At 43.1% G+C, this 27,920-nt stretch overlaps 1 protein-coding gene across 1 annotated transcript; it reads right to left on the minus strand.

The window, feature by feature from the left end:
- Nucleotides 1-23,331: 23,331 nt before the first annotated feature.
- On the minus strand, nucleotides 23,332-24,629 carry tmem121aa (transmembrane protein 121Aa). The gene has a single exon (XM_052024726.1). It carries the CDS (start codon nucleotides 24,627-24,629, stop codon nucleotides 23,691-23,693), a length of 939 nt encoding a protein of 312 aa, XP_051880686.1. The 3' UTR covers nucleotides 23,332-23,690.
- Nucleotides 24,630-27,920: the final 3,291 nt, after the last annotated feature.

Consider the following 27,920-nt stretch of genomic DNA (forward strand, 5'->3'; position numbering starts at 1 on the left):
CATCACAGAAACATGTCCTGCATTGGTTAGAGTCACAAAGTCATAGAGCCATAGAGCACAGAAACAGGCCCTTCAGCCCACCAATGTCCATGCCAACTATTATACCTATATACACTAATCCCATTTCCCCGCATTTTGTCTGTAGCTTTCTGCGCTTTGACGATTCAAGTGCTTGTCTAGATGCTTCTTAAATATTATGAGAGTACCTGCCACCACCTGCTCATCAACCAGCACATTCCGGATTCCAAATACTCTCTGTGTGAAAAAATTCGCTTTCAAATCCCTTTTAAAACTCTTTCCTCTCACCTTAACCCTACCTCCTCTTGTTTTTCAAACCCCTACAATGGGAAATAATTGCGACTATCTTCCCTGTCTATGCTTCTTCTAATTTTATATACTTTTATCAGGTCACTCCTCAGCATCCTTTGCTCCAGGGATAACAAGCCCAGCCTATGCAATCTCTCCCCATCACTAAAGCCCTCCAGTCCAGGCAACATCCTGGTGAACCTCCTCTGCACTGTCTCCGGTGCAAACACATCCTTCCTAGAATGCAGCAACCAGAACTGCACACAATACTCTAAGTGCCATCTAACCAGTGTTTGTAAAGTTGGAACATAACATCCCAACTTTTATGTTCTATGTCCCAACCTATGAAGGTATGATTACCAAACACCTTCTTCACCATCCTCTCTACCTGTGTTGCCACTTTCAGGGAACTGTGAACTTGAACCCCAAGATCTCTCTGTTCATCAACAGTCCTTAGCACACTACCATTGACTGTATAAGTCCTACCCCTAGTTGACTTCCCAAACGCAGCCTATCCAATCTCTCCTTATAACTGAAATGTTCCAATGCAGGGCAACATCCTGGTGAATCTCTTCTGCACCCTCTCCAGCACAATAACATCCTTCTGATATTCTGAGTCCCCTTAAGGAACCAAACGTAATCCTGACTGACACCCCTGTGCAGTAACGAGGGGCTGCTGCACTGTTGAGAGTAACTTCTTTGAGATGTAAACCAAAGTCTTTGCTGCAATTTCAGATGAACATTAACAATTGCATGGGACTGTTTTGAAGAAAAACTAGGAAGTTCTTCCCAATATTCTGGACAATATTGATCCTTCAACAACAGATATTGTGACCATTTATTTCATTCATGTCTCTGGGAGTTGACAAAAGCAGATTGGTTGTTTACAGTGACTACTCTTCAAAGCTTTTTAATTGATTGTAAAATGCTTTGGAAGGTATCAAATCTATGAAAGATATAGAACACCCTTTCCCTACATGGGACCATTATATTAGAATTGTGATTCCATTCTCTCTCTCTGCTCTGTGCGAGGGCTAATCATGCAGCGCCCACTCTGTAAGATGGACTGAAATTGTTACCGATCTCTTGGCAATTCCTGTCACCTTAATTCCTTTTTACCCTCCATGATTTAACATCAAATTGTTTCCTTTGAATGAACAACTAGGCTGTTGCCACTTCCCAAGGAGGCAAGGACTAACCTCTGTTGCCAATTTAACCAAATTAAATGCAGCAAACAACAAACCACAGCAGACAATGATTTTGCCTGTTAACTGTATTTCTTTATTAATCATGATTAGTTCAAACAACTCAGAGATTCATCATACAAGAAGAAACTTCAATAATCCTTTGGTTACACAACTCTTTTAGCAGAATCACAACTTCCAAAGCTCTTTAAATCTATTCAGATATTACCCGTTCTGGATGAACCTGGCTGAAGTTTGTCGTGGCGAGTTCCTCTTCAAGTGAGAGACTTGGGGTTTTCTTCTACAATTATTGGTCTCTGGAGTTATTAGTATCGATTATCTCATGAGGCACCTTTCTTTGTAAACTTTTCAGACATTGCTTTAATTTTATAACCAATTATATGGCTGTAAGTCAACTCCTTTTCCATGTATCTGCTTGCTGTTTGATAGTTTCAAATTCTTGCTTGTTCCTATAATCACCTTAGCCACCTAGTTTGCAATTATCAGGGTTTAAACTTGTACGATACTGTCCCTGGTCCACAGTATCTCAGCATTGTCCGTGTATCTTGGCATCAGGAATAGTGGGGGAAAACACAGCACTGTAAAGTTGTCTCAGGTGGAAAGTTACTGCAGCCACATTCCCACACTGACACTAACCAAATGTTCAAATGTGAGTATAACACCACTTCATATCATCCCTTCAACATCATTACTGAGCAAGTCTCTTTTGTTGTTTTCAATTCTTCCTTTTAACTCTTTCTTCTCTCCTCAGCCATCTACACCTCGCTCAGCAATGTGGGTGACTGAAGAGTGGTTAGGTCTAATCTATCTGGTGACTACTCAGGGGCTGTTATTTGTCCTTAAGAGCTGCACTATGAAAACCTTTGTAATATATATTTTACAAAAAGGGTGACCCTGGTTGTCTTAAACGATTCTCATGGTGTGGACCATACATCCTCATTTTAAATGGATCAAGAATTGCAAAAAGGATTGTCTGCCTAAAGATGAGGGGTGATTTTAATGGAAGTTGGGCAGGCGAGTGCGCATTTTAAGGTTACCCAGGACAGTAGCCCACTCTCTTCCTTCCAGAGGTTAACATGAAGTTGGCCAGGACACCATAGACAGCCTGCTCCAATTGTAGTATTTCACCAGGCAGGCTACACCAAGAAGTTGTGGTGAGTTTGCTGTCAGGCCCAGCCCAGTTGAGAGGTGAATTGGAGCCAGTAAAAGCCCAAGGAGACACTGTTTGATTTTCCTTATGCAGTCAAGAGGAACAGGAGTTTTCCTTCTGTGTCCCATGAGAAAGAAGCAATGATCCACCTATCATGACCTCAGGGTGTCCCACAGCCAATGAAGCATAATCATTCAGTAAAGCAGGAAACATTGTGGCTGATTCAGGCATAGAAAGCTCCCACAAACAGCAGTGCGATAATGGCCAAATCATGTGTCTTTTGTTGAGGGATAAATATTAGCCAGGGCACTGGAGAGAATGCCACAGCACTTCTTCAAAACAATATTAATGGACAGATTAGGTCTCCTCTGTCATGAGGAAAGAATTAGTCAGATAGTCCTGAGATCTGCTTATGTTCTCCTGCTATTGATTTCTGTAGTCATATTAACCTTTAAGACTTTGCTCATAGGCTGTGAGAGTAAAGTCAATTTTAAAGCAGTGACAATTGAACTGTTGAACCAAGTCTGACCATAAAGAAATTATCAGTGTTGTGCCTTCAATCTTAAAAGAAAAGACACCGCATTTCAGTTCATAAGTTTCAGAGAACCTTAATAGTTGAATAAGTTGCAGTACATCTGCAAAGGAAAACATCTCAGCATACGTCTTCCTTTTCGATTGGAAATGATGATACAAAAAGAAAGGCAAGCTTGTAAGTGAAAGCTGTATTTGGTTGAATGGTAATGAACAGAGAGAAAGGTCAGAGTGGGAATCAGACGGAAAACTAAAATGACAGGCAACTGGAAGCTCAGAGTTACCCATACAGAATGATTGCAGGTGCTCCATAAAGTATTTGGTTTCTCCAGTGTAGGAGGCCTCATTGTGAACACTGATTGGAAGAAATGCAAGTCAATCACATGGAAGGGGTGCTTGGGTGCTTGAATGGTAGGAAGAGATGAGCTAAAAGGACATGATCAAGATCACAAGGCAAGGGAGCAGAAGTAGGCCATTTGGCCCATCGAGTCTGCTCCAAAGAAAAGGGAAAAAAGAAAAAGAAATAAGAAATTGGTGGGGGGGGGGGGTAAAAAAAAACTATTACAAGACAGGCGCTGTATCTCCTGCAGTTGCACAGAAAGGTTAAAGGGGATTGGTTAGTGGAAATGGAAGAATGTACCAGGGAATCGTAAAGAGAATGGTCCCTCTCTGCAATGGGAGGGGAGGGGGAAGATGTGCCCAGTGGTGGAATCTTATCGAAGGTGGCAAAATTGTGAAGGATGACCTGTTGAATGCAGAGGGCCGGAGGAACTCTGTCCTTCCTCTATCTGGGAGGAGGGTGAGTGAGAGCAAAGGTGAAGGAAATAGATGAGATGCAGTTTGGGGGTTCTGCCAACAGTGCTTGAGTGGAAGCCATGGTTAAGGAAGACATTTCAGAGGCACCTGTGTGGAAAGTCTTTTTATTGGAGCAGATAAAATGAGGTGGAGGGACTGGGAGGATGGAATAGAGTCTTTACCAGAGGCAGGATGCGAAGAAGTATGATCAAGATAGCTAAGATATTCGTATGTCTCCTTTAGCTGTGTTAGATAATGCTGCAGTGAGGCATCATTGGATGTGTTACAGATCATAGGATCTACATTCTAGATACTATACAAGTGGTTGTTGGGGATCAAGAAAGTGCAAAATGTATTGAATGCCCTGCACTTTGGACTGAAGGTACGTAACTCTTGAGTTTCCTTTCAATTCATGGGCCCACCTTGTCCATTCTCAATGTGAAGAGGGGACCTGGAGGGGTTTTCAAAGTCAAAGTCAAACTTGAGTATGCACAAGTACATGTATGCACAGGTGCAATGTAAAGCTTACTTGCAACAGCATCACAGGCACATAGCATCATATAAGCAGCATTCACAAGAAAAAATATAAATTAAACATAAATTATACACAATTTTTACAAGAAAGAACACAATTGGAACAAAAAAACTGGTCCATTTTAGTGCAAAATGATCAAAGTGGTCATAGTGTTGCTAAACTATAGTGATTAGGGTTGCACTAGTTGGTTCAAAAACTGAATGGCTGAAGGGAAGTAGCTGTTCTTGAACCTGGTGGTGTGGAACTTCAGTCTTCTGTACCTCCTGCCCGATGGTAGTTGTGAGAAGATGGCATGGCCTGGATGGTGGGGATCTTTGTTGATGGATGTTGCCTTCTTGAGGCAGTGCCTCCTGTAGATACAACAGATGGTGGGGAGGGAGGTGTTTATGATGTATTGGGCTGAGTCCACGACTCTCTGCAGCTTACGTTCCTGCACATTTGAATTGCCATACCAGACCATGATGCAACCAGTCAGGCTACTTTCAACAGTTCGTCTGTAGCAACAAGGTTTTGCTAGAGGGAGGCGAATGACTTCTCGTCAGAGGAACTCAAGACTTTTCCTACGGGACCTGATGGAACACTCCCAGACCCTGAAGGGATAATAATTCACTTTGTTTAGGTAATCCTTTTCTGTCTATACATTAGCTACAGACAGGTGGATTAATGCACAATCCTTTTCATCTCATTTAAACTATAGTTAAGGTCGTGGTGTTGCAATTAATTCTCTGGTTGTATTAACTCTGGATCCCTCCACCTGCTATCAGCTTATGGTCACCAGCTTTGACTGTACTCCTGTCGGGTTCCTGCTCCCAACAATTCAAGTTCAAGTTTGATAGGTTGAGGATAGGTTGAGCGAGCTCGGACTTTTCTCTTCCGAGAGAAGGAGGATGAGAGGTGACTTGATAGAGGTGTACAAGATGATAAGAGGCATAGATCGAGTGGACAGTCAGAGACTTTTTCCCAGGGTGACAATGGCTAACACAAGGGGACATAATTTTAAGGTGATTGGAGGAAGGTGTAAGGGGGATGTCAGGGGTAAGTTTTTTTTACACAGAGTGGTGGGTGTGTGGAACACACTGCCTACAGAGGTTGTGGGGGCAGATACATTAGGGACATTTAAGAAACACTTAGATAGACACATGAATGATAGAAAAATAGGGGGCTATGTGGGAGGGAAGGGTTAGATAGATCTTAGAGCAGGATAAGATGTTGGCACAACATTGTGAGCCGAAAGGCCTGTACTGTGCTGTAGTGTTCTATGTTCTATGTTTACTGTCATGGCGTACATACACAGGGTATAAATGCCATGAAAATTAGCTTTTTGTAGCTGCAGCACAGTACATTACAAACATGACAAACATGAGCTGTACCCATGATGGAACTAACTGAGTCCACCACTCTCTGTAGCCTCTTTCACTCCTGTGCATTGGAGTTTCCATACCAGGCTGTGATGCAACCAATCAGAATACAATTCCCTGTCTCCCATTGGTCACCCAGCATTGTAATCCTTAGTGTTCCACCATTCCAGCTGAATTGGAATACAAACAGACTCCTTGTTTGGCAACTGTGTGACTAACCTTCCTTGTTACTTTTTATAAAGATCAATGGACAATGTTCAAAAAAAGTTTTTAAAAAAGCACATTCTGTAAAACATCACTATGATTGTTCTCCCTGGATTTCATGTAGCTGCACCTTTGAGTGTAATCTCTGATACTTGGATATTGGAAGCCCTTCAGGTTGGAAGGCCCATCTGGAACTTGGAAGCCCTATTTATCCAGAGAGTCATTTAGCACAGAAATAGGCCCTTCAGCCCATTGAGTCCACACCAACTATCAAGCAGCCATTTTAATCCTACACTAATCCCATTCATTTTCCCTACATTCCCACTGTGCCCCACCCCACCACCCCCAGATTTCACCACTCACCTACACACTAGGGGCTACTTACAGCAGCCATTTAGCCTACCAACCCACAGGCCTTCGGGACACGTGAGGAAACTGGAGCACCCGGGCGAAACCCACAGAGACACAGGAAAAACATGCAGACTCCACATGGACAGTGCCGGAGATCAGGATTGAACCCGGTCACAGGAGCTGTGAGGCAGCGGCTCTACTACATGTGCTGACCCAATTCAATGATGAAGAGAAACTGGAATATTTTTCCTTTTAATAGAGAAGACCAAGGAGAGAGTTAGTAGATCTGCTAAGAATTGTGAAGGGCTTTGATAGAGTAGATAGGGGATAAAAGATTCCCATTCACAGTATATGTTCTTCTGCAGTGGACTCAAATGGAGTCTTCAATAGAGCAGCCTATGGAGGATGCTTGATGGGTGGTCATGGTGAATGTTTGGCCCCTAGAAGGCTGCAAAGCATCATTGGAGGAGGCCGCAGATGGTATTGGTATTGGTTTATTATTGTCACTTGTACCGAGGTACAGTGAAAAACTTGTCTTGCATACCGATTGTACAGGTGGATTCATTACACAGTGCAGTTACATTGAGTTAGTACAGAGTGCATTGAGGTAGTACAGGTAAAAACAATAACAGTACAGAGTAAAGTGTCACAGCTACAGAGGAAGTGCATTGCAGGTAGACAATAAGGTACAAGGTCATAATAAAGTTGATTGTGAGGTCAAGGGTCCCTCTCATCGTATAAGGGAACCATTCAATAGTCTTATCATAGTGGGACAGAAGCTGTCTTTGAGTCTGGCGGTATGTGCCCTCAGGCTCCTGTATCTTCTGCCTGATGGGAGAGGAGAGAAGAGAGAATAACCCGGGAGTGGGGTCTTTGATTATGCTGGCTGCTTCACCGAGGCAGCGAGAAGTATAGACAGAGTGCATGGAGGGGAGGCTGGTTTCCGTGACGCGTTGGGCTGTGTCCACAACTCTCTGCAGTTTCTTGCTGTCCTGGGCAGAGCAGTTGCTGTACCAAGCCGTGATACATCCAGATAGGTTGCTTTCTATGGTGCATCGATAAAAGTTGGTGAGAGTCAAAGGGGACATACTGAATTTCTTTAGCCTCCTGAGGAAGCAGAGGCGCTGATGAGCTTTCTTGGTCATGAAGGATAACCGACCTCAAGCAGCCCAGGACCTGAGAAGGAACAACTTCAGTCCCTGCAAGCTGGACTGACTTATTGTTGATTGCCAACAAGCCAACCCCGAGAGCTGCTGCTCTTGACTAATGAAACTGGTCCTTCTTGGTCTAGGCTTTCATGCTCCAAGGTCATCTGCTGCCTACTCCATTGCATCTCAGGAGGTTGCCACCAGCTGTGCTGCAGCCATTGAAGCAGCAATGTGTGGGACAGATGGACAGACACAATGGGAACAATCAAAGAGTTTGTTGAGGTTTATATGGTTCATGTCATGGTCAAGTGCATAAAAATTGATTGGAATAATGATGTGATTGTGTTCAAGTTTCAGACAAAAGGAAAGGGAGCTCTCTGACAGAATGGGGAAATTGGACGTGTTTGCTGAAATCATTGTCATCGCATGTCCTTGCACCACCTGGCCAGAATCAGGCTTGAGGGTAGGCTTCGGACTGGAGTCAAGAGCTGGGTGGTGAGAGGACAGTCCTCATTTCCAAATGGTCACTCTCTGTTCCAGCTCGAAGATGGAGACTGTAGACTGCCACAAACTAGAAGTGCTGGGTCTGCCACTGTCCACCGTGATCTTCTGGATGTGAGGCCTGCTGGACATTCAGGGAGTGAAATCTCATGTGGTTCCAGAAGCGATGGCACCTTCAAGGCAATGCGAATGCGGTTAATGGCATCCTACTCCGTTGGGAAGTAAGCAGTCCTTAAGAATCCATTTTCCAGCTCTCTTCAAGGAAGACGATGAATCCCACTCACCTGTTACCTCCCTAATATAGCCAGCTACTGCAAACGGACATTCATTGCAGATGTTCCCTGCAGAACCTAGAAAGTACCAGAAGCATATAAATTGATGGGCGTTGTGCCCTTCACTGCACGTGGCAATGTGATGTGTGACTCTGATCTGGGGATCCACCTGTGGATTCAGCCTTTGGCAGATCTCCACCAGCAGGGAAGCCCAGTCTGCTCAAGCATTGCTCCTCACTAAGGTACACATGGAAGTCTTGCTCCCAGTGTCGCAATCTGCCCACCTGTGACAGGTGCAGTGTTGCACATACTACAGCTCTTCCCGAGATGTGTATGTGGATGGCAGAGAAAATTCAAAGCAAAGAAGCACGGGTGTGTACAAATAATGGGAGTTACACAGCTGAATTTCATAGCCCCCTTCTTCCAGAGACTTGTCCAGCTCTGTTTCATTCAAGGGTTGCTATTCTTAATGTAAAAATAGAAGCAGGAGAATGTCATTTGGTCCCTGTTGTAGAGTCACAGAATCATACTTCATGGAAACAGGCCGTTCAGCCTAACTGGTCCATGCCCATCTAAGCTAGCCCCATTTGCCCGTGTTTGGCCCATATCCTTCCAAATCTTTCCTATCCATGTACTTATGTGCCTTTTAAATGTTGTTAATGTACCTACCTCAACCACTTCCTCTGGCAGCTCATTCCATATACTGACTTCTCTCCTCTCCCATCAGGCAGAAGATACAGGAGCCTGAGGGCACATACCACCAGGCTCAAGGACAGCTTCTATCCCGCTGTGATAAGACTATTGAATGGTTCCCTTATACGATGAGATGGACTCTTGACCTCACAGTCTATCTTATTATGACCTTGCACCTTATTGTCTACCTGCAATGCACTTCCCTGTAGCTGTGACACTTTACTCTGTATTCTGTTATTGTTTTTAGCCTGTACTACCTCAATGCACTGTGTAATGAATCGACCTGTATGAATGGTATGCAAGACAAGTTTTTCACTGTAGCTTGGTACAAGTGACAATAATAAACCAATACCAAATACCCAATGCCCTGAATGATGAAGGCCAACATGCCAAAAGCCTTCTTCACCACCCTGTCTGTTGTGCCATTCAACAAGATTGTGGCTGATCTTTTACCTTAGTGCCACTTCCCTGCACTGACCCCATATTCCCTTGATTCCCTAAATATCTTTGATCAGCACTCATATGTGAATCAGTGGTAGAACTCCAGGCTCCTGACTGGACTGTTGTGGTTAAAGTTGCATTCCAGGGATGAGCTTATAACCTACACCAATACACCCAGTGTAATACTGAGCTAACATTGTACTGTTGATGGTGGTGTCTTTCAGATGAGATGTTGAAGCAAAGCCCCATCAACCTTGTGAGGCTGAGACAAATGATCCAATAGCACCATTTGGTCTGGCCAATATTTCTTCACTAAAGAAAGACAGATTATCTGGGTGATATCTCATAGCCACTTGTAGGGCCTTGTTGCATGAAAATGGTCTCTTCTCCAACAAAACTAACATTAACATTTCAAAAGTACTTTCTGATATCCTGAAGTGCTTCCCCCATAATAAACACGGCATTGCCTTTCTTTGAAAGTATTGTTTTCAACTTTTGGGCTGAATGGATCATAACATGGACTTCAATGGGTTAACAGTGACAAGCTTTATTTGATTTCAACTGAGCATATTGCTTGGTAATCTCAGAGGGCCATCTGAAGACATTTGTATGCTGTATCATTGAGTTAAAGAGGCAGTGTATGTGTAGTAATGTAATTTCACCAGTGTAATGCAACCTGGCCTTTGGAGTCTTGCCTGTGGGTTTGGTCAAAGGAAGATGACATCACCTTCACATTGCTCATTAGCTCAAGTGAATGGCTGTAAACTGAAATAATGTGGTGCCCATGACTCAGACTTGTTCAGTCTGCTTTATCTCAGGGACCTTGGACATGTCATTAGTGACTGTCTGAAGGAGGTGTTCCAAGGGGGAGAGGAACCACTGAGAAAAGATCAGCAATTCTAGAGATCACAACAGGAAGGATGATGGCTGTTGGGGCGGGAGGGATCACAGTAGGAGATATCACAGGGTAGACGTCACTGGAGGTTGAGATCACGATGGGAAAGATCATTGGATGAGAGGGAGCTGGCCTTCGTTGCAAGAGTATTTGAGTACAGGAGCAAGGCTGTCTTGCTGCAATTGTACAGGGCTTGGTGAGAACCTCATCTGAGTTTTGTGTGCAATTGTGGTCAAATCTGAGGTTGCCTTTGAAAGAGTGTAACAAAGGTTCACTTAATGGATTGCAGGGACAGTGGGAATCATGTATGAGGAGAGATTGGGTTTTGTCCCATATTCTATATTCTGCATTGTAACACTATATTTGGCATTTGTAACACTATGTTATTCATCTGTAACATTATATTCTGCATTTGTAGCACTATAATCTGCATTCTGCATTCTGTTACTGCCTTTCCCTTGTACTACCTCGATGTACTGATGTTGTGAAATGATCTGAATGGATGGCACGCAAAACAAAGCTTTTCACTGTACCTCGGTACATGTGACAATAAAGAGCCAATTACCAATTAGTCACAGAAGTTTAAAATAATGAGAGGGTATCTCATATGACTCTAACGACGTGAGGCAGAATGGATACAAGATAGATGTTCCTAGTAGTTGGGTAGTCCAAAACCACGATCATAGCCTCAAGATATGGGGAATGCCACTTAGAATCAAAGTGAGGAGAAATTTCTTCACCCAGAGGGTAGTGAACTTACGGAATTCTCTACCACAAGAGGTGATGAAGGCCCAGTCATTAAATACATCCAAATGGAAATAGATATATTTCTTAATGCTAAAGGGATCGTGGGGTTTGGGGAGAAAGCAGGAACAGGGTACTGAAGTGAAAGATCATCCATGATCATATTGAAACTGCCTACTCCTGCTCCTGTTTTCTGTGTTTCTATTATGTGGGGTTGGAGATCATGACAGGAGAGAACATGGAGTAGATATCATGGAGGAGAAATCATGGCAGAATCAATCCCCAGGGAAGAGATGGCTTTGGGAGGGAATGCAGGGAAAGATCAAAGGGAGAGAACTCCCAGTGGAAGGAGTGCAGTAGGTGAGATCCCATTGGGAGCAACCTCAAGGAGGAGAGACAATGGAGGTTTAGGGAGGAGGTCACAGTGGAGAGACTGCAAGGGGGTGTTGTGAAATCATTGGCACCAGGGCAGAGGGCTGGGTGAGGAGGGGAAGGGGTTGGTGGTGGGGAGGGTACTCTGGTTCCTCCTAGCCTCCAAGTAAAGACCTTATTTAAACATAATTACTAAAATACCACCTGAGTCAGTTCAGCATAGAACATAGAACAGTACAGCACAGGGACAGGACCTTCAGCCCATGATCATGTGCCAAACCAGTTAAGCTAATGACACCTGGTCCCATCTGCCTGCAAATGGTCCATAACCCTCCAGTCTCTGCACATTCATGTGCCTATCTAAGAGCCTCTTAAATGCCTCTATCGTCTCTGCCTCCATCACCACCCCTGGCAGCACATTCCGAGCACCCACCGCTCTCTGTAAAAAAAACTTACCCCACACATCTCCTTTGAACTTTTCCCCTCTCACCTTAAATGCGTGCCCTCTAGTATAAGACATTTTGACCCCAGGAAAAAAAAATACTGGCTGTCTATTTATGCCACTGATAATTTTATAAACTTCTATCAGGTCTCCCCTCAGCTTCCACTACTCCTGAGAAATCAAGCCAAGCTTATCTAACCTCTCTTTATACGTACGCCCTCTAATCCAGACAGCATCCTGGTAAACCTCTTCTGCACCCTCCTAATGGCCTCCACATCCTTCCTATAATGGGGGACCAGAACTGAATGCAGTCTTCTGCTAGATCTTGACACAGGAGGGGTTGTCTGCTTAGCTCTTGCAACAAGAGATGTATTTCCACTCATTATTGTTCAACCAATTGCACAGCTGAGCTTTGATGGTAGCTTGAATGCAATCCAAGCCCCCGTATGTGATCAGCGTTCATTGAGAACAAGTTATGACTGGCATCTGGTAGCTGCTTACAAGTGCAATCACAAAGCAGCCTCAAGCCACAGAGGCAATTTCCATTTTCTCTGCTTGGTCTCTTCTACTGGAGAAGTGATGATGTCTTCCATCAAGCCCTGTTTCCCAGGCATGTTTACAAGGTGAAATTAAAAACTAATGAAATTTTAGAAACAAGGCAATAAAATACAAGGGAAGTAATTTGGTATTTTTTGAGGCTGGGGGCAGAAGGAAACAGCCAATGAGAAAAAGGCGGCCTGCAGGAAAGGAATCAAACAAACAGCAGTTTGATCAGTAGCCAGGGAAGGTTTATTTACACGCAAGGGCTACAAGGCAGTTTATAGAGAAGTGGTTGCAAATCAGGGCAATAAATGGTCCCACACCCGACAGATAGGGTCGAAATCCCAGGGTCGAGATGTCTAATACTAGAGGCCGTGCAGTTAAGTTGAGAGGGGGTATGTTCAAAGGAGATGTGCAGGGCAAGTTTTTTTTACATAGATAGTGGTGGGTGCCTGGAATGTCCTGTCAGGGGTGGTGGTGGAGGCAAATATGACAGAGGCATTTAAGAGGCTCTTAGATAGGCATGTAAATGTGCAGAAAATGGAGGGATGTGGATGTTGTGTAGGCAGAAGGGGTTAGTTTAATAGGCTTTCAATTACTAGTTTAATTAGTTTGGCACAACATCATGGGCCGAAGGGCCTGTTCCTGTGCTGTACTGTTCTATGTTCTAAGTAGATAGGGACAGAAGAAAAATGTTGGTGGTCAGGGAATGACCTTTTCCAGGGGTGCTGTTTGGTGGGGGTGAATATTGTCCAGAATACCAGATATTCTACTTTATAATTGGTCCCCTGGGCTCTTTAATGCCTCATCAAGGGGGCAGACAAGGCATCAGTTTAACAACCTCTTATGGTGCAGTCCTCCCTGAGTAAATCATAAAATATAGAACAGCACAGCACAGGAACAGGCATCTGTGCCAACCATGATGCAGATTTAAACTGTACGTCTGTATGCATGTGGTCTATATCCTTCCATTCCCTGCCTGTTCTTGCGTCTATCTAAATGCCTCTGAAACATTGCTATCATATCTGCTTTCTCCCTAGCAGTGCATTCCAGGCACCTACCACACTCTGTAAAAAACTTGTCTGCTAAACCTCTGTTGAACTTTCTTCCTCTTACCTTAGAAGATCATCTGTCAGAGGATCTGTATCAAATTCAGAAGAGTCCTCATCGTCTCCTGGCTGAATAACTTATTAGCAATCACTCACATCCTCAGAGAAATACAACACAAGAAAAAAGAGGCTCTACTTGATTTGGAGTTTGAGGAGATTTGGTATGTCACCAAGGACTCTTGCAAATTTCTACAGATGTACAGTGGAGAGCATTCTGACTGGTTGCAACACTGCCTGGTATGGATGCCCCAATGTGCAGGATTGAAAAAGGCTGTAGAGGGTTGTAGATTCAGCCAGTTCCATCACGGGCACAACCGTCCCCACCATCGAGGACATCTTCAAGAGGCGGTGCCTCAAGAAGGCAGCATCCATCATTAAGGACCCTCACCACCTGGGACATGCCCCCTTCACATTACTACCATCAGGGAGGAGGTACAGGAGCCTGAGGACCCACACTCAATGTTTCAGGAACAGCTTCTTCCTCTCTGCCATCAGATTTCTGAACAGTCCATGAAGACTACCTCATTATTCCTCTTTTACACTATTTCTTTTTATAACTTAAAGTAATTTTTATGTCTTTATGTCTCTGCACTGTACTGCTGCTGCAAGACAACAAATTTCATGACATAAATCAGTGATAATAAACCTGATTCTTATTCTGATTCTGAAAGAGTCTTTCAAGGCTCACATATGGCCATCTGGGAGAGACACCCAAGCATAGATGGCACCCATGGAGACATCTCCTACATGGAGTCAAAGGCTCTTTGAAGGTAGAGAGGAGGATGATCAACAGACGAGGGTGAAATACTTGAGTGAACTCTGGTCAGGTTGTAGCTGCCACACAGTGGTGGCGATAATGAAAGGGTGTTCAACAGTGACGGGATAACAATCATTGACTTTCTCAATAGATGCTGGATTTAGAGTGGGAACTGAGTGTTTTATTCTATAGAAAGAGGGAAAGAGGTCACAGCACTTGTGCATCAGCTGTGTGCCAGTGAGCTGCATTCTCAACTCAGAAAATTACAAGTTCACGTCCTACCCCAGAAACTTCAGCATGCACTCCAATGTGGTACTGAGGGAGGGCTTCACTGTCACAGGCCATGTATTTCTTAAACTGAGGCTCTGCCTGGCCACTCAGCCAGCTATAGTGAGCACAATATTGCTACCTTGTACAACATGGCACAATATCAGAGTCGGGGAGTTCTACCTGGGATCCTGGACAACATTCATCCCTCATAGAGTCATAGGGTAATACAGAGCGGAAACAGGCCCTTTGGCCCAACTTGTCCATGCCAACCAATGTGCCCATCTAAGCTAGTCCAGTTTTCCTGCATTTGGCCCATATCCCTCTAAACCTCTCCTGTCCATCAACCAGCATCACTGGAAAGGATCATTTACTGAACTGAGAACTCCCTTCAGATATTGCCTGACCAGCTGTACGTTCCCCACAATTTTCGGTTTTATTGCTATAAGTGGGTTGTCTGCTAATTGTCACATTGTTGCCATAGATATCCTTGGTGCTTAGTGGAACTATTCTTCACATTCACTGTATGCTATCCAGGGAGTGAGCTGAGAAAGGTCTGATCACAGGAGAGAAATAAATCCATATTTCCATATTTTGATTAGTTTAGTGTGGGCAGTGCAGTGGCACAGCTAGTAAAGCTGCTGCCACACAGCACCAGAGACAAAGGTTCAATCCTGACCTCTGGTGCTGTCTGTGTGGAGTTCGCACGTTCTCCCTGTGACCATGTGGGTTTCCTTCCTGGCACTCCAGTTTCCTCCAACATCCCAAAAGCATTGTGGGTTGGTAGGTAAATTAGCCACTGTAAAACCAAGGGGGAGTTGATGAGAATGTGTGGAGAATAAAAATGGGAGCAATGTAGGATTAGTGTAAATGGGTAGTTGATGGTCAGCATGGATTCGTTGGGCTAAAGGACATGTTTCTGTGCTGCATGTTTCCCATCTCCACGACTCTATCTGTTGACTTTGTTGGAAGAAGAGGGGACTCTGTTGTGATCCTGCCCATTGTTGAACAGCTGGGAAACTCATCATGGGTACAAATACCCTCAAAGGCTTTAGTGTGCCAGTGCCAACTGTCAGAAGGCAACCAGCAAAGGGTCAACACCATCATCAATGGTTCAATCTGTTCTGGAGAAATGACCTCCAGCTAATATTACTTTGGAAATTCTATCTACACTGATCTGAGATAAAGTTGCAACTAGTGAATTAGTTGAATGAGAACAGATTAGCAGAACACACACACACACACACACACACACACACACACACACACACACTCTCTCTCTCTTCTATGGCACCCTCCGAACAATGACGAATGAGGAAGTTGCAGGATTCTACTAAAGAATAGTCATGTGGGCTTAATTGCTTCCCTCATCTGTCTTTGACTGTCCGGAAGCTAACAACCCAACTAACTTTAAATTCCTTTGGTTTGGACAACCCCATGGGTCAATTTTGAGTCTTGGTTCCCGACCAAAGGCCTGCCATTTGGTTGCCAAAGTGGCCCCCATAATTTTGAGACCCTCATTTAAATCAGGCAGGTGGGCTATAGGGACAGCAAACAGTCTTCCAGAGGAATTTGTCCATGTGAAGCCTTAACATTGGGCTGAATCAGAGGTCAGCAAGACTGGATGAAGGAGAGGGAAGGTGGGAAAGCGATCACCAGTGAAGTGGCTGGCGTTATTTATTATTATTTACTCCTGTGGGGCCCTTAAAAATCATTCTCTGCTTTTCATGGGTCACTGGAACTGGATGGAATGAGCACCACACAGGTCCTGACATAAAATGGTAACTAGGGTCCTTATGACCTCATTGGATGCCTAAACTGAAAAGTGCTGGTTGTCTAAAACAGGCAAGTACATTGGACACCCAGTGGAAGGCCCTTTTCAAAATGGAATCCAGCAGTTAATTGATGTTAATGAGAAGTTAAGGCCTCTGACTTTATTTTTAAGACTATCAACTAGTCATTCATTAGACATTTGGGCATTTCTACCTTTTGCATTGTAAATGTTAGGATTCATTTTGTCCTTGAGCTCAATTGTGATAGATTAGTTAATTTCCACATTATTGCTAATATTCTGCATCTGACCATAGATGTGACAACCCAAACCAATTTCAAATAATGAGACTGTGCAAAATACATTATAAATGGTTTGAGGGAAAGTAAATACTTATCTAAATTGTAACCTCATCAAGTGGAGGAAATAGCATTTAATGAATATTTGGCTAAGGTGTGTGCTCCAGTGACCTGCAGTCTTGGCTCCTCTTACCCATAAGCTAGCCTGCTGCATGGATGCCTCAGATAATGTGTTTTAATAGAGGTTGTAACTTCAAGCTCATCTGAGAGTACACTTAGAGATATCAGACTTCACAGTGGTTCATATGACGAGGAGAGATTGCATCAGTTTAGATTGTAATCCAGTAAATATAGCAGATTGAATTAAGATTACTTATCCTTATTTGTACTTAAACAAGGTGCAGATGTTGGAGTTTATGAACTCAGGAGTGAGTTCAAGACTTGATTTAAGTAGAAATCTCAAAATCATTTCACTAGGATAGTGTCAATGCTGAGTTTTAAATGGAACTTCCAAGACTGATATGGATTGATTATTTTTGGATGAGGTACACAGAGCAAGTGATGTTGAGGTATGGATCAGCAATGATCCAACTGAGTGGCAGAACAGATTTGAGGAAGTGGATGATCATCCCTCTTCCAAATCATCCCGTGTATCTATCACTGTAAACATATTCTGCATACCCAAGAGTATCCTGGGTAGCTTGGTCGGGTAATCACTGGCGGATGTAAAAATGTGTCCTCTATTGTGGTGAGGTAATTGGCCAGTGTGAGTTGCCACTTGTGTGTAGGTAGTGGAAGAATATAAGGAAATTGTTGAGGATGTGGGGAGAATAAAAGAAAATGGGATTAGTGTAACCGGGTGGTTACTGGTTGGTACAGAGTTGGTGGGCTATAGGGCCTGTTTCCACACTGTATCTCTCTATGACTCTGAGTTCCTGACATCTCTTGCCCATCACCGATGTTGCTAGAGTTCACAAGAGCACAAGACAAGGGAGCAGAAGTAGGCCATTCGGCCCATTGAGTCTGCTCCAAGGAAAAGGGAAAAAAGAAAAAGAAATGAGAAATTGGGGGGGCAAAAAAAACACACTATTCTAACCCCAATTTCCAGCCTTATCCCCATTTCCCTTGATACCCCGACTACTTAGATATCTATCTATCTCTTCCTTAAATGCCTCCAATGATCTGGCCTCCACTGCTGTACCTGGCAAGGAATTCCACAGATTCACCACCCTCTGGCTAAAGAAATTTCTCCTCATCTCTGTTTTAAACCTGTACCCTTAGGTCTCTGCTTGCACAAATGGCTCAAATATCTTTTGTAAAATAATAATGAATGTGTTTCATTCATCCCGAAATTTTGGTCAGCATGCTTTGAACAAAATAAAATTCTTTTGAATTTTCTCTTCTTTCTCTTCTCTTTGAATTTTCTCTTCTATTAAATCTGCAAAACTCACCAGTAATTTGGAGATAAAAATGATAAATGAGTTCATTTGGACATCTACATAACCATGGGTTATTAATAATATCAATGGTTGGTATAGAATAAAATGTTTTAGTAAAATGGGTAGTCTGTGTATCCACAAAGGCTTTGCAACCAAATATACTCTAGAAATGAGGATGATTCTATGGATAATCATTGTGCTCAACATTGCTGGTATGACCAGAATAACAGGCTAGATGTTACTGGAGTAGAGGCAGATATAATGGAATATGGGCTTACTTGATTTAAGTAATAAGTCCTAACTATTTTCTTGTGTTTTATATTGGATTTGAAAGCTTGACTGACCTCCTGCATTTCTACCATCAATTTAATCTTTCTGTGTTCACCTGCTTTCAGGGTTGTTAAATAAGCCCTGTCAAACTGCAAGTACCAGAGATTTCCCAGCACAGGAGGTGCAAGGTGTTCATTGATTACCAAGACAGTTCATGTACAGCTTACTTCTTGCGGTCTTTGGGGAAAGTCAGCATCGAAGTTTTGTGGAAATGTCTTTATCTCTAACTTCTGTGAATATAGAGTCATATGCATGAAAACAGGCCATTCAGCCCACTAAGTCCACACTGACCAGTGCGTATGTATTTGTATTAATCCAATTTTCCAGCACTTGGCCCACAGCATTCAATGTCTAGGCGATTCAAGTGCTCAAGTTGAGGGAGGGGAGGTGGTGGGGAGGAGGGAAAAACTGGTGGAAAAAGCCATCCTGAACTTTGTGTGCTGATGAGTATATGTTTCCAGACAGATGCAAACTGATTTTTAATGGTTTTAATTGACTTGGAGAGTCATGGTTGGGACAAAACATTGCCACAGCAAAAGTATTTACTGTCATGGCAATGATGCACTCAACAGTTTGGAAGATGTTAATTCTTTTTGTTGCATTCAGATGAGGAGAATTAGATAAATACATGAATGATAAAGAGAAGTAGGATATGATACTAAGGTTAGATGAAGAAGAGAAAGATTATGTACAGCTTAGAACTGTTGGGCTGAATAACCTGTTCCTATACTATAAATTGAATGTAATTCTGATTGGAATGTCAGTACTGTGTTGGTTAAATGCTGCAACCCTCAAATTAAAGTCAGCAAATCTACCTCTCTATCATTAGTCATTGACACTGTTGAATTAAATGGATCTAAAAACTGGCAGATACCTTCATTTGTTACTGGCTGCTGGCAGTAAGATTGCATGTTGGTAGTCAGAACTCTACTTCAATATTATTTTATTAATATTCATTATGACATGAACTCAGAAGCAGAGGAATTTGGATCAGTTCCTTAACAATGAATTTCCTTGATGTTGTTGCTCCACCCTTTGGAAACTCTTCTGTTGCCAATGGTGGATAAGCCTTCAGTGAAAAGTCTTCACGTATAGACTTGTAAACTCCATAAACGCTACTTGTACATTTACAAAAGACAAGTCTAAAATATAATTAGCTGAGTTAAAGGATTAAATTCTATCAAAAGAAAGGTTCAGTTAACAGTAGACTTGTGTGACCAGACAACATGTAGGTGTGACCCTTCCCAAGTCACCCATTTAACAGCTATTGATCCAAGATAACTTGCATTTATGTAACGCCCTTCAATTTCAGTATCTGAAACACATTTCAGCCAGTAATGTACTTATCGAAGCTTAGCCACAATTGCAATGTTGGGAAATGCAGCAGACAATTTATAGGGAATGCAGGAGTATACTCAAGAAGGAATTCAGGAGGGTAAAAAGGGGGCATGCGATAGCTTTGGCAGAGAAGACTAAGGAGAATTCAGCGAGATTTTATAAGTATATTTAGGGGGAAAAGAGTAACTAAGGAGAGAATAGGGCCCCTCAAAGACCAAAGTGGATACCAAAGTGCAGGAGATGGGCAAGGTCCTCGATGAATACTTCTCCTCTGTTTTCACTGTGGAGAAAAACATGAAGATTTGGGAACTAAGGAAAGTTAATGAGGATGTCTTTGGCATAGTCCGCGTTACAGTAGAGGAGGTGCTGGACATCTTAAAATGTATGAAGTAGACAAATCTCCAGGGCCTGACCAGGTATATCCAAGAACCCTTTATTTAAGAAGGGCTGACAAGAAAAACCTGGGACCTATAGACCAGGGAACCTAACATCTGTGGTAGGTAAGTTACTGGAGAGGATTCTGAGGGATAAGATATACATGCATCTGGAATGACAGGAATTGATTAGGGGTAGTCAGCACAGGTTTGTTTAGGAGATCATGTCTTACGAACTTGATTGTTTTTTTTGATGAAGTGACCAAGAAGGTAGATGAGGGCAGGGCAGTAGATGTGATCTATATGGACTTCAGTAGGGCCTTTGATAAGGTTCAATGTGAAGGCTGCTCTGGAAGGTTAGATCACATGGGATCCAGGGACAGCTGGCTAATTGGATACATAATTAGCTTGATGGTAGCAATCAGAGGGTGATGGTGGAAGCTTGTTCTTTGGATTGGAGGCTTGTGACTAGTTTTGTGCTTCAGGTGTTGGTGCTGGTCCCCCTGTTTGTCATTTATATTGATCATTTGGATCAGTACTTACAAAGCACAGTTAGTAAGTTGATGGTGGTGTTGTTGATAATGACGATGGTTGTCAGGATTTGCATTGGATCTTGATTAGCTGTGTAGGTGGGCCAAGGAATGGCAAATGGAGTTTAATTCAGATAAGTGCGAGGTGTTGGGTTTTAGAAAGTCAAATCAAGGCAGGACGTTCACAGTAAACAGTAGAGCCCTGGGGAGTGTTGTAGAACAGAGGGACCTTGGAGTTCAGGTACATGGTTCCTTGAAAGTGGAGTCACATGTGGACAGGGTGGTGAAGAAGGTTTTTGACATGCCAACCTTCATCGGTCAGGGCATTCAGTATAAAAGTTGGGAGGTTATGTAGCAGTTGTACAAGATGCTGGTGTAGTCACACTTGGAGTATTATGTTCAGTTTTGGTCACCCTGCTATAGGAAAGATGTTAATAAACTGGAAAAAAGTGCAGAAAAGATTTGCAAGGATGTTGCCGTTACTTGAGCGACTGAGTTATAGGGAGAGGTTGGGCAGGCTAGGACATTTTTCCCTGGAGCATAGGAGACTAAGAGGTGATCTTTCAGAGGTGTATAAAATCATGAGGGGCATAGATAGGGTGAATGTGCGCAGTCTTTTTCCCAGAGTTGGGGAATCGAGAACTAGAGGGCATAGGTTTAAGGTGAGAAGGGAAAGATTTAATAAGAACTTGAGGGGCAACTTTTTTTACACAGAGGGTGGAACGTATATGGAGTGAGCTACCAAAACAAGTGTTTGAGGCAGGTACAATTACAACTTTTAAAAGATAGTTGGACAGGTACATGGATAGGAAAGGTTCAGAAGGATATGGTTAAACACGGGCAAATGGGACTAGCTTGGATGGACATCTTGGTCAGTGTGGATGAGTTGGGCCGAAGGGCCTGTTTCGGTGCTGTATGACTCTATGATTCTGTTTATATTATTGGGAATAATGACAAAGTCATGTGATGTTGCTTGAAGGACAAGTATTGACCAGGAAACCTTTTCTTGTAGTGCTGTGTGATATTCTAATTTCACTTGAAAGGGCTAATGAGGTCTTGGAGGTAACATCAGTAGCCTCAGTAGCATCTCATCTAACAGGTGGGACCTGCAATAATGCAATACTCCCTTGGGACTGCACTGGATATGTCAGCCTGGATTATGAACTCAAGTCTCTGGAATGGAGTTTGAGCCCACCATCATCTTACTCAGAGGCACAAAATTATATTGGATATATGGAATAGGAACAGGCCACTCAGTCCAGCCATCCATGCTGGTACTTATGCTCCACTTGAGCCTCCTCCTGTGCTTCCTCATCTGAAACTATCTGTCTGACCCTCTTTTCCCTTATTCCTATGTACTAATCTAGCCTCCCCTTATATATAACCATATTTTGGTTTTGCAGTGACAGGCAAATCCTGAAAAATGAATAACTAATGTAAGAAAACTATTCAAAAGTGCAATCTTTAAGATATAACAATTTTTCCTGTTTAAATCAATGTCTATGTTACACTGTTTTTATTTTTCTATTGGGAAGTGTTGATTTCTTTAGCTATGATATCTTACTCAATCCAAAGTTCCTCTCATTATTCAATTATAAGGTCCACATTGTTTGTCAAACAAATATCTTTTATTTCATCTTCAGCAAATCAACTCATTTTCTACCTTTCTCTGCCAGAAGACAAATAAGAACAGTCAAAAATAATTTAACGGAGTCTTGCAGATGAGTGACTGATGGGGGAGTGTCTCTTTGCAGACACTTGCAGCTGTTTGCTCAGTAATGACAGGGATGGACTGAGAATGTAAAACAAGCACAGCAAAGAGCTTCAGAAAAGTACACCCACTGTGCTTGAAATTGAGTAATTCCTTTTGTCACTTTTCTTCTTCCACCAGAGACTTTAGATTAACAACATGCTTCATAAACCCCAGTGGCTCGTGGCTGTTTATTAAAAGATAGTGGTTGGTTTCTTTGTCAACTTAATCTGGTGAGACCTTGGTTCAGCCCATCAATGTATAAACAGCCCAATGGAAGAACATAAATTTATGATTAAAATAGAAGATGCGTACATTTAAACCTTTCCATTATTATCTGTTATCTTAAAGAAAGCAATGCATAGTTTATGGACAGCGGGTCTGTTTCTGTATTGTATGAATCTGAGGGCTTCAAGGCAATGACAGCTTGTGACTTAGTCTTGAGTCAAATTTTAATAGGTCTTCTCAGTATTGAAATGGATATCAACTTGCATCAGTGACTTGGATCAATAAATCGAAAGACTGAGTGGATTTCTCAAGAGCTGCAGAAATTGGGATTAAATTAATGATCGTGAGTTGGAAGTGTAAAAGGAGTGAAGGCAACTACATGACACACATCCACCTGAACAGAAAGAGGTAATGATTCAAGGCCAATCATTCAGAAATCAAAGCAAGGTTAATTCCCATCTTTTCCTTTACCTTCCATGTTGTCTTCTGTTAAAATTTGGCAGAAATGTAGTTTCTGAAATAATTTAAATACTCTGTGTCTGAAAATACAGTTAGATCTCAAAATATGCTGTAAAACAATTGCCATCATAATAAACATGTTTATTTCAGATGTTAGAAATTTGGACATTAAAGTCTTGTGTGTTGAGAATGACAAATCCAATAGACCATTGACTATGGAAAAAAAAAGACTTAGTTGCAACTTCTTTTGGTGGCTTCAAGTTCCAGGGCAAAGGTTTTTTTTGAAGAGTTTCTGATACCATCCCAAAGCTGCCGTCAAACTCTCCTTATCGTACCTGAGTTGTAGCAAGAGGCCAGCAATAGGAAACCAATAGGAAGAAGAGAAGAGCGAGAGTGGGGTGAACACAGATTTCTGTCAGCCCATCCATGCATTCTTATTGGATATGGAGCAGTCCTTGCCACCTAGAGTCTGGAAGCATTTCCTTCCCATTGGCTTTCTCCCCGGACCACCTTTGGAAACAATCCGTTTCCCAATTCAGAGTTGACCTGCCTGCCGTCATGTGTCCACTATTTCTCTGGTTGGGGTTTGGTTGTGTGGGACAGCTTGTGTATTGTGGATGCTCTGATTGTGTGGGATGGAATTCTGCTGGAGCTCGAGAGCTATTGCATTCTCCGGGAAATTCTTGACCTGTTTTTGATACTCTACGAAAGTGCAAGTCTTGCTGGCAATCGCAATGATGTTCTTGCCAATAAATATAGTTGAAACCCGACTGTCTCGGAACAGTAACATGTTAATTGACCGGATGAATATCGTGACTATGTTGATGGTTACCAAGCTTAACACGGGATACAGCATCATCTTTTGAGGGGCTATGTGCTCACCTTGCATGCTGATCTCACTAAGAGAGACACATGGCAGAATGAGCAAGAGAATGTAGCAGTAGAAAAACATGAGGCCTTCTGCCCACATCGGAAGGCCAGACTTATGTGGCTCCCACAGATTGGCTTGGATGTCCAAAATATCCAACAAGTCCAAAGCTACCCAGAAGAGACGTCCTCTTAGATCCTCTTTCTTCCTGAAAGTCCTGACATAGTCCATGCTGTCTAAGGCGATCAAGATGAGGTATAGCCCAGGCACACAGATAGAAAGCAGTAAGGTCAATGCCTTTCGCGCCACTATGTCTGTGTTCTTTTTCTCAGCTTTATAGTTCTGAAAAATGAAGTAGAGCTTAATCTCCAGGACGAATATGTACAGAAACCAGAGGATCATGGCATAACCACGCTTGGCGGTCTTTACCTCGGCTCCGACCCAGACAGCCACATACCGCAGCACGATGAGGAAGCAGATGTCCCCTACCAGCACGATGATGCAGACCCCAATCTTCCGAGGCCCTTGGTTCTGCTCTACCAGGTAGGCGTCCATGAAGGCCATGCTGCTCATGATGACGATGGTGGAGAGGCACACGTGGCGCCTGTCTGGTGGTGGGAGGACCATGGTTAGTGGTTGAGGAGCACCCTTTGGCCAGTACTGCAGTGCTGTCCTGTCAGGACTGAAGGAATATACCTACTTGGCTGAAGACTACTAAATGAAGACAACTTTACTAAGGATGATAGCCCCTATTATTTTGATCTGCTGTTCCAAACTGTAGTCAATTATTCCCTCTGGTACTCCAGTGATAAATCTAAACACTTAGTAGATTCCCGCTGGCAATCTCCTCCCATCTGCGCTCTTGTAGTTGGTACATTGATGCTCAAGATGCTTTGCACTTCATTAAAGGCAATGAGGTAACTCTTCACCAAATGGAGAAAGGCCAACATATCTCTGGAAATCATGGGTTCTTGAGAATGCATGACATGCCTGAGGTGTGGACTCTTGAGTAACAGTTAATGAGTTGGAAGGTTGAAGGAGTCTCTGTGCCAACAGCAGTGGTACAAGTAGGGTCAGCCTGAGATGTGAATACATAGTAGTCAATCAATTGTGAATCTTCCAGTGGATGGACCAGGTTGCAGGGGTACATTCATCAGCTGCGTTCCATGAACTAGAGCTGACCTGGTCATACACCACATATCAGCCATTATATTCCTCCAGAGCATCGACTTTCTCTGGGAATCCTGATGTTGGTTTTCTCTTCGGATCTATGAAGTCAGGAAGAAATAGGGGTGGGAGGGAGGGAGAGAGAGAAAGAGAGAAGAAAGGAGAGGGGCACATTAGTGATGAAAGGTTACAAATACGCTACTTTGTGCTGTTGGCTGCATATTAAGCCATTGCAAACTAGTGTATACTGGAAAAAAGCCAGAATCATCTTTTGAAAATAAAATATTTAGGAGCTTGTGGGTTTCAAATGGTAAACTATTCTTCTGCAACATGGAGCATTTGCAAAGGTTCACAGGATGAGCATAATGCCTGACCGAGGAACCTTGCAAGGACACTCAAGGTGGCTTCAGCCCTTGATGTTGTACTGCACAGACTTGCCGATAGTGGAACCATGGAACATGTGTAACCAGAAGGCCAAGTATATCGCTAATTCCCTAAGTAGGACTAGCCAAATTTGCAATCAGAAAGAACAAGACTGACCATAACTCAGGGAAAACAAACGAGAAGAAGAAGATAAAGCGTTTTAAAGAAGGTAGAACTCATGCTTGCTAAGTGATCTGTGTACATGAGGAATCTTTTGGGTCCTGGGCTATGGAACCATTGGGGTGGGGATACTGGGTGGGAACCATCAATCTGGCTACCAATTTATGATCACAAGTCATTGTCTTAGGCTGCCATACTACATTAGCTCAATGGTGGAGTATTAAACAGTACCTCTGGGACAAAATTGGTGAACTCTCATTATTGAGGGCTTTACTCATTGGTCTGGTTGCTCTGTTTGTAAGTACGTGAGATGCCAGAGCATTCATGTCATCAGGCTCACATCCTTACATAAACCACACGGTAGTGTAGTGGTTAGCGTAATGCTATTACAGTGCCAGCGACCTGGGTTCAATTCTGGCCGCTGTCTGTAAGGAGTTTTTACGTTCTCCCTGTGACTGCGTGGGTTTCCTCTGGGTGCTCCGGTTTCCTCCCACATTCCAAACAGACGTACAGGTTAGGAGCTGTGGGCATGCTATGTTGCGCCAAAAGAGTGGCGACACTTGCAGGCTGCTCCCCAGCACATTCTCAGTAACGCAAAAAGACCCATTTCACTGTATGTTTCAATGTACAGTACATGTGACTAATAAAGATATCATATCATATCTGATGTTTGCTTTTAAGGTTGCCATATAATTTAATTAATCACTCGATGGAAGATGACTCCCCCTTACTAAGTAAAATCTAAATGTTCATGTTGCAGCTGTATAAAACTTTGATTAGACTGCATGGAGTATTGTGTGCTGTTCTGGGGTTCCCATTACAGGAAGGATGTGGAAACTTTGGGGAGTATGCAGAGGAGGTTTACCAGGATGTTGCCTGGATTAGAGAGTAGGAGCTATAAGGAGAGGTTGGACAAACTTGGGTTGTTTTCTCTGGAGCATCATAGGCTGAGGGGAGACCTGATAGAAGTGCATAAAATTATGAGAGGTATAGACCGGTTAGACGGTCAGAATCTTTTTCCTAGGGTAAAAATGTCAAGTACTAGAGGGCATAGCTTTAAGGTGAGAGGGAGAAAGTTTAAAGGAGATGCGTGGGGCAAGTTTTTATTTACTAAAGAGTGGCGGTGCTTGGAACAAGCTGTCAGGGATGGTGGTGGAGGAAGATATGGTCGTGGCAGTAAAGAGGCTTTCAGATAGACATACTGTATGAATATGCAGGGAGTGGAGGGATGTGGATCACCTTCAGGAAGATGGTATTAGTTTAATTTGGCATCAGGTTTGGCACAGACATCATGGGGCAAAGGGCCTGTTCCTATGTTCTATGTTCTAAATGAGATGACGCCATTAGATTGAACTGTTTTCAACGCTACCTGCCCTTGTAAGGAATAATTGGCTTCCATCCACTATTTTGTTACTATTATTTAATATTTTTGAATATGATGCCTTGCAGTGAGGGTGACTGGTGGGGAAGAACCTCCTCTTGTTTGAGAATTGCTGGAAGGCAGTACACTCACAGGCTTGTGGGGACACGCAGAAGTCAACAGGTGAAATGTCAGAGCCCTTCACTTGACAGCAGTGCGAGGGTCAGTTTTAGTCCCTGTCTGGTGGGAATAGTACATTGCGAGTGGTGGGGGTTATGGCTCTGCTAAAATGCTCATGTACCAGCAGGTAGTGGGATGAGAGATTGCAGCCAAAGTGCACATCATCTTCAATTCGTTGGAAGAATTCTACTGAGTGGGCTGGAAGGAACCTGAATACTTGCATTCTTCTGCCCCTCCCTGCAAGAATCATTTGGGACCATTGCATCTCCTGTCCTCTCTTTGAGATACACATACCCCCCCCTCCTCACAATCTCCCTCGAGCGAGGGTCCGATTTCAGATGTTAAAATGAGGTTGGCCCTTTAAAGCCAATAGCCTATTGGGCTCCTGGGTGCAGCCATCACTTTCACTGCCCTATTCCACCTCTCCTTTGCTCCCTCACTATGCATCTGACTCTGCAGTCTGAGCATCAAACACTGAACAGGGCAAAGCCAGAGTCATAGAGAGAAAGAGCACGGAAACAGGCCCTTTCAGCCAGTGAGTCTACACCAACCATCAACCACCCATTTACACTAATCTTACATAAATCCCATTTTTTATTCTTCCCCCATTCTCTTCAACTCCCCCCAGAGTCTACGATTCACTTACACACTAGGGGTGACTTATAGTG

This window comes from Pristis pectinata, chromosome 1 (genome assembly GCF_009764475.1).
Source record: "Pristis pectinata isolate sPriPec2 chromosome 1, sPriPec2.1.pri, whole genome shotgun sequence".
Lineage (NCBI taxonomy): Eukaryota > Metazoa > Chordata > Chondrichthyes > Rhinopristiformes > Pristidae > Pristis > Pristis pectinata.

Excerpts from the sequence above, each read along its gene's own strand:
- tmem121aa (XM_052024726.1), bottom strand. The coding sequence starts at position 24,629 with ATGGTCCTCCCACCACCAGACAGGCGCCACGTGTGCCTCTCCACCATC.